We start from the raw sequence: 7,778 nt of genomic DNA, 5'->3' as shown, positions 1-7,778 counted from the left end.
ATGTCCATATGAGAGCAAATATATCGTGACCTATAGAATCTACAGTCTCGTTTCTTACGTCGTTTGTTAAGCAAACTTTGACACACAATCCATGCAATTTATATGATGATATCGAGTTCCGTATCGAAATTAGATGCAGAAGCATCCAAGTCTCACGAAATACAAGGGTCAGCTTTGTCAAATCAATCACATGTCCATATGAGAGCAAATATATCGTCACCTATAGAATCTACAGTCTCGTTTCTTACGACGTTTGTTAAGCAAACTTTGACACACAATCCATGCAATTTATATGATGATATCGAGTTCCGTATCGAAATTAGATGCAGAAGCATCCAAGTCTCACGAAATACAAGGGTCAGCTTTGTCAAATCAATCACATGTCCATATGAGAGCAAATATATCGTCACCTATAGAATCTACAGTCTCGTTTCTTACGACGTTTGTTAAGCAAACTTTGACACACAATCCATGCAATTTATATGATGATGTCGAGTTCCGTATCGAAATTAGATGCAGAAGCATCCAAGTCTCACGAAATACAAGGGTCAGCTTTGTCAAATCAAACACATGTCCATATGAGAGCAAATATATCGTTTTAAAGAATATTCCAAGGACCATCTTTTTCATCTAAGGCCTTAATAGTAAAATGCATTATGTACATATACTATTATATGTATTATGTATAAATAATTAAAATTTAATTCTAACTAAGTGATGTTTATTTCTTTATCATACTGTCCTAATATATTCCGCATATCTCACTTTTCGCGTGCAATGTTTTATTTTCGTGTGGTTATATATTCCTGTAAAGCTGTCATATTCCTTGGGACACAATTTGCATTTAAATTGCAATGGTGTATGCGTGTGTTGTAGCCTATGTATATAAAGCGAACCTCGATTTCCAAAAGTTTTGTCGCATTTATCACACGAATAGATATTTGCTGGTTCGTGTTTTAACTCTGGTTGTTCCAAACGACGCTTAATTCTGTATTCTTGTGTGTGCTTTCTTTTGCAATGTGAGTCCAGTTGAATGGATTGTCCAAAACTTCGTGGACACCATTCACAGTGATATTTACGATTAGCGGTGTGTCTTTGCACATGAACCTTCAGTCTATAACTACTGTGGACAATTCTATCACAAATTGGGCATTGTTCAGTTTTAAGTTCTCCCGAATGATAGTTCTTTTTATGCTCTGATAAACGGAATTAATTTCATAAGAACGACTGCATTCGTGACAGACAAATAGTTGGAGGCTTGTTGACAAAGCATCGCCGTTGTTGACTTTGCAAAAGTTTTTGGGTGTTTTCATAGAATATCGTCTGTTGCTAATTTGACATTTGATTTCTTTTGGTTTTTCAGGTGTTGTTGGAGATATCGGCACTTTGGAATGATTATCAGAATTGGTTTTACTGATGTGTTCTTCTTCTCCAGCAGCTTGTTGTTGATGATAGTAGATGTGTTGCTGGATTTCGTAACGATAACGCAGATGAAGTTGACAGCATTCAAGGTAGCATTCTTCGTTGGGATGATGCTGGACAAAGTGTTGTTGTAGTTGGGCAAATTTTTCACATGTAACGTCGTTACACAAACGACATTCTAGATGGGGTCGCCATTCAGCAATTAAATCGTCATATTCTTCACGTGTTTCAAGTAGTTTCAAAGTGTTTTTGTTGCAATCTATTGGAAACCATTGTGCAGTGCCCTTGAAACTTTGATCGCCAGAAACTGTATTTGGATGGGATGTAATAGAATTCAGACTCTGATCTTTATTTGATAGAACTTTACAATTATTAGCTTGCCCGGCAAGCTGGGATTCTTCAGAAGTATGCTCATGAGAGTGAGGTTTATTTTTCTCTTTACTACCACTATTGGAAGTTCCAATAGAATTAATGATTTTTCTATTATTTCCTTTTTGTTGGTATTGTTCGAGGTGTGGTTCTTCGTTGAAAATATTGTCATTCACCGGACATTTGTTTTCTTTGGATTCAATGGCTATGTGATTTCTGACAGTTTCATTGGAAGTGGGTTGCATAATCTCCGCCAAATGTTTCGATACTTCTTGTCACTCATTACTTGAGTTTTGGATTGGTTTATGGAGATGTCTGGAACATGTAGCTATTGGAGACAAATTTGGTAAATCTTCTTGGTAATAAATAGAGGTTAAATTTAAAAATTTTCTCTTACCGGTTTCGTCATGCGTTACATTAGGGTGGGATGGTTCCGAAACCTCCACGTTTTTGTTATCCTCAGTTGGGTGATTTGCATGTGATGTGGACGTTAAACTGGGTACATTTGTGGGAACTGCAGTTGCAACATTTAATTGGTGGCTGTCGGAAGTCATCTCTTCATCTGTGACATCAAATTCCAAAGCGGTCTTGAACTGAAATGCACTTTTCAACTTAGAATGTTCTTCAACAGCCTGGTCTTTAGCATGTGTACGTTCTCTGGAAGTGATATCTATTTTCCTCACATTGTCCTTTACACTTGCATCATTGGAATCTTTGGTTTTACGCCGTTTTGCTAATGTGGTTTTCTTAGAGGATTTTCTCTTTTGTGTGTTTCGGGTCAGGGATATTTTTTCATGAGAGTTGTTATTGTCCTCATCGGAGCAATCAGTATCTGCGGGCGTTACGACCAAATGTTCCATGAAATTATCATCTAAAGAACTATGAACTTTGGTTGCCAAATTTTGTAGTACTTCAGCGCCCATGTCATTTGAATTTGGCGTGTATTGTTGATTGTTGGTGCTAGGCAAACATTGTGAATCCTGAGCATACTCTGGTGCGTTGTTAGGATTTCTGGTATTCTCCCTTGATTCATTAGTACGCGCCTTAACATTGGACGTTATACTAGATAAAATAGTACTGCTTGAACTTTGGCTATCTTCGTCATCTAAAGCCGTATATTTCATATTATTTGTGGCTAATAATGGGATACAGCACATAGCATTACTAGGTATACCCTGATTACTGTTCCCTGTGTTATTATGGTTGAATATTCCGGTCTCTTGGCATGTATTGTTAGGAAATCCATGTTCATTCTCTGGCTCAGTGATTTCTTGTTTTATGCTTCCCACTATTTGTTGTGGCAATTGAACAGCATTATCTGAGGGGGATCTGGTTGGAAGGCTTTGAAAATCGGTTGCATGCTCTTTCATTGGCTCTGTGATTACTTGTTTTATGCCTTCCAAAATTTGTTGCGGCAATTGAACAACATTTTCTGATAGGGCACAGCTTGGAACAGGTTGAATATTTACATCATCACTTTTCTCCGATTTTATTATACTATAAGGCACTGGATTGTCGGTATTTTCCTTCACCGGGACCAGGATGAATGTCTGGACTGGATTCGGATCGATCTGAAATTTTTATCACAGGTAGGGCCTGCAGTGCTGATCACGCCAATGTATATATCATGGGCAGGAAGTCCATACTTCCCGAGATATAGGCTCCGAAAGTTCAAAAATTCCCTTGGTTTTGACGATAAGTTGGTCCATATCTCAGGAATTATGAACTTCCGCAATAAATGTTATATATATTTGTGATCAGGGTAACGAGTCCTATCTGTGGAAAAAAATTGGTCCCGATCCGAGCTTAATGCTTAAACTCATCTTAAGCCGTTTAGTTTAAATCGAAATTTTTTCATATACAGCCGGCCTTCGGCCGGGGATTTAAGACTTTCTCCTATGGACAGGAACAAATCTCGGCTAACGCGAACAAAATTTTCCTTTAAATCGAAACTTTTTTATATCATCGATCCAAATCCAGTCCGTATATTCAACTTATGCCCTTCACCGACCCACTTGTTGTACTAGCATCCAATTCTTTAAGTACATGTTGAGCATTGGATACAATTTCTTGGAATTTGTTAAAGTTCAAAAGTACTGACCAACATTTGTGGCAGATATTCCTAAAAGATTTAGACCATTTCACTTGGAAAAACTAAAAAGAACATGCACATATTAATGGTAATAAGTATAAATGATTGAATGAATAACTTACCTCGGGAGAAAATTATTTTTCTACAAGTTTGTGCACATGATTTGGTTGATCATCATTCGAGTAGAGGGAATGATAAATACTGCAAACAATGGAACATAAACGACAATGTTTCTTCATGGTTGTCGCTATGAGATATCAACCTGAAATGACAAGTTAAATATCATTCGAAACATGTATTTTGTAAAGGCCAGCTGAGCATTTTATTAGCCAAGGTATAAAAAACATAAGCAACACCAATGCAAAGGAGCCTTACCTAGGCGATACTAAGCTTCGTATAGATCCGTTATTTCCCAAGACTTATCATCTCGAACAAGCTGTTGTTATTGTTGCAAAAATGCATACACAAAAGTATTACAACAGCAAAAGGATCTACATCTTCCATCACCATACAAATATCTTTGGAACAAGATTGATTTCAAACCGACATTTTTTATTATCGATCCATTTTCCGTATATTCAACTTATGCCCAATTATAGCTCTGTTCCAGAACCAAAAATTTTTTACAATTTTTACGTTCCCGTACACGAAATTTATATGAAAATCGTTTACGACTTTTACAACTTTTACGACTTTATAAAGTACGGGAACAGGCCATATATTTTATGTGTTTCCAAACTGAACTTGTTTCTACGTCCTTCCTTTGAATAAGTACAAATAATGCAAATCCAATCCATAATTACCTTCTAATCACCTAAGTCGGTCGGAGAATAATGTCTAATTTCTTGGAGCTGTTTCTCAGCACAGGTAAACTTGCTTGGCTAATCAATCACAAATCGATGCGTATGTTTTCCCTATTATTTTTTTTAGCAAATGAAGTTTTCAAATTTATACGGGTGATGGATGAATTGGTATCAAAGACATAGAACTGTAAAGATTGGACATAGTGCATAATGCAGTTCAAATTTACTATTAAACCATAGAGGGTATTTGTGTATAACAGACAACTAACAGAAGACGACGGCAACAAAAACAAGTATAACATAATTTTATGTCACCATATTGGAACATAACATTTTTTTCCTGAATTCCTACAACTTCAAAATAAAAGCAACAAGTGGGTTTGTTTACAATGCATTTTTTGAGCATTTTATAAAAAACGATAAAAATGAATTTATTGTTAAGTTTTCTCCACATAATCGAGTTGTGAATATGATATTTTGTTTTGAAGTTTTAGGAATACTGGAATGAAAAAATTTAAATTGACATAAAGCTTTGGCTAACCTTTTTTTTTATATAAATTTTGTGTACGGGAACGCAAAATGTGTAAAAGTGGTAAAAATTGTAAAAACTTTTTAGTTCTGGAACAGAGCTTTCATTTTCGAACAGCTGTTGTGATGCCAACACCAACAACACTAATGCAACTTGATAACAAAACTTACATACATACCCAGCGAAAAGTTTGCCTCCAAAGAGGCAGTTAAATGATATGTACAAGTGATTTGGAAGTGCATCAAATTATGCATTTTCACTCATGATTTTTACAAGGGAGTGACTACTGAAAGAGGCACTCCATTGCACCGCATTTTAACTGACCCTTTGGCATTGCATTTTAACTGACCCTTTGGCATTGCATTTTAACTGACCCTTTGGCACTGCATTTTAACTGACCCTTTGGCATTGCATTTTAACTAACCCTTTGGGGTAGAATAGGAGGCAGTCCAAAGCACGTGTTTTGATACAGGCATTCTGCGGAATGTGTGCAAGCCATTACAAACTATGCCAGAACAAATAAAATGCATTATTTGTGTAAAACAAAAATATTAAGAACTTTATTACATTAACACAAATTATGAAAATTCTCGATTGAATTCAATCGCAAACATGTGTGTTTCCTCCGCTCTCCATTTGTTCCAAGCTGAACAGTTTTTGTTTCATTTGCTAAATGGGTTGTCTTCCCATCACCAGTTAAGATTTCGACATGTACTCCAACAGCACTCCATTCGAAAATTTTCTTCTCTTGAGTTACCGGAAAAATGTTCACAAATGAAATATTATTCAGTTTGTATTAACAAATGTTTGAAAATATTAACACGCTTATCTCTTATTGGAAAATTTATGTCGCTGCCTGTAGAGATGTACAAACTGATTTATGTACATGTAGGGATCTCTAACAACTGCTAATAATATGTAGCGAACGGAGTGCCTTTTTCACGACTCCGTTTGGACTGCATCCTGATGCTGTTAAATTGTGAGGAATTGGAGTGCCTTTTTCACGACTCCGCTGAACTGCATCCGGATGTTGTTAAAATGTGACAAGTGGATGTGATTCTTTGGATTGCATCCAAATGCAGTTAAAATGTGAGGACTGGAGTGCCTTTTTCACGACTCCGTTTGAACTGCATCAAAACATGCCGTGACAGAACTAGTCCACATTGCACTGCTTCCAATTTATTTTGCTGGGTATGTATGTATGTACGTATTGTATTTTGTCCACGAAGCGCAGTACCACACCCTATTAAGAAGATCGCTTAAAACGAATAGAAAACTGTTTTAACTTCCATTCATTCATTAAGCAATGGCAGTGCGTGAAATAGTACATGTTCAAACCGGAAAAGTGCTTAAGATCCGCCACATTCCTTATGGTGCAGAATCATCTGTCAATTGGACGGATGACTTTTTTGCCCACAACTACGAAGTAAAAGCATTTACGCAGGAAAGGGTGACATTCAATGAGTTGCAAAATGCTTGCAAAGCATTTTTAAACTTTTACATGTGCGATGAAAACCTGTCCAATTTAGGTGATGTGTTTCATGCCGTTCTACAAGGAATGAAAACGAAAAATGGAGTATATGTGGTGCCAAATGATATGTTTAAAGAAACAGTATCCACAACCATCAAGCCGATTGAAGCATTTAAAAAACCTTCCGGCACACAATGGATATCTACTTTTTCCGGATTTGATAAAACGACAAGTTGTGGGTATCCAGGAAAGTTCTCTTTAAGAAATCCAAAGGTTCTTACAATGTCGGGTGCATATGTCTGGTATGAATATCTTTGGGACGTATTGGAGACAACCCAGGAGAATCAGAAATTTTCCCTGAGAAAATTTCAAGCAGTTGTTAACCTGTTTGGCTATCTTGTTATGCAATTGATGAGAATTATGTTTAAAGATGTCTACGAAATTGCCTGTCATATTGGAAATATTGCCCTAAGTCGATTTAAGAAATTTTGGGGAAACTCTATCGCATTATCTGTTGTATATCCACCACATGATGCAGCATTACAGGCTGTGAATAGGTTTTCTTCAGACGCTACACGAATTCTAGCACTACTTGTTGGCTCTTATAGAAGGGCACCGCCTAACGCCGCCATGGATATTCATGCAATTCTTCTTGCTGGTTGCTTACTGACGCTTTCAAATGTGAACATGGGTTGTCTAACATGGCTAGCAAAGGCCTCACAAAAAATTAATAAACCCCTAAAGCAAACTTTAGATGATCATATCCAAGCCCAGCCTATTTTTCAAAATATTTGCAAAGAAATCAACAAGTTTCTTGAATATTTGGGCGAAACAGGAACTGATCAAATCACTTGGCCCTGGGCAAGATTATTCAATAAAGGGGCTTTTAATGAACTTACAATCAACTATATAAATAATGTAGCATTTGCAGCTGTATGTATGGCTGTTACCATTGACGCAGATATTTCGAATCCAATGTGGAATATTCCACAGTTTAAGACTGTAAAAGGATTGTCAAGGGAAACGTACTGTGATTATGCAAAAGCATTTTTAGAAGACGCAATGTCGAATATGTCGACGGAACAAATAAGC

At 36.7% G+C, this 7,778-nt stretch overlaps 1 protein-coding gene across 1 annotated transcript; it reads right to left on the bottom strand.

The window, feature by feature from the left end:
* Nucleotides 1-699: 699 nt before the first annotated feature.
* Nucleotides 700-3,941, bottom strand: LOC141396411 (uncharacterized). The gene is made up of 3 exons (XM_073971859.1): nucleotides 3,801-3,941; nucleotides 2,189-3,325; nucleotides 700-2,119 (listed from the first exon to the last, which is right to left on the bottom strand). The coding sequence occupies exons 2-3, from the start codon at nucleotides 3,159-3,161 to the stop codon at nucleotides 2,067-2,069; spliced, it is 1,026 nt and encodes a 341-aa protein (XP_073827960.1). The 5' UTR covers nucleotides 3,162-3,325; nucleotides 3,801-3,941; the 3' UTR covers nucleotides 700-2,066.
* Nucleotides 3,942-7,778: the final 3,837 nt, after the last annotated feature.

This window comes from Musca autumnalis, unplaced genomic scaffold (genome assembly GCF_047663935.1).
Source record: "Musca autumnalis isolate F117 unplaced genomic scaffold, ASM4766393v1 scaffold_3, whole genome shotgun sequence".
NCBI lineage: Eukaryota > Metazoa > Arthropoda > Insecta > Diptera > Muscidae > Musca > Musca autumnalis.
Note: the sequence above shows the minus strand (reverse complement) of the source record. Positions and strands in the feature narration are given on the sequence as shown.

Bases quoted from the DNA above. Each gene is read 5' to 3' on its own strand.
- LOC141396411 (XM_073971859.1), bottom strand. From the start codon at position 3,161: ATGAAAGAGCATGCAACCGATTTTCAAAGCCTTCCAACCAGATCCCCC. The intron at 2,120-2,188 runs GTAAGAGAAAAT...TGTCTCCAATAG, and splicing joins TGTAACGCATGACGAAACCG to CTACATGTTCCAGACATCTC.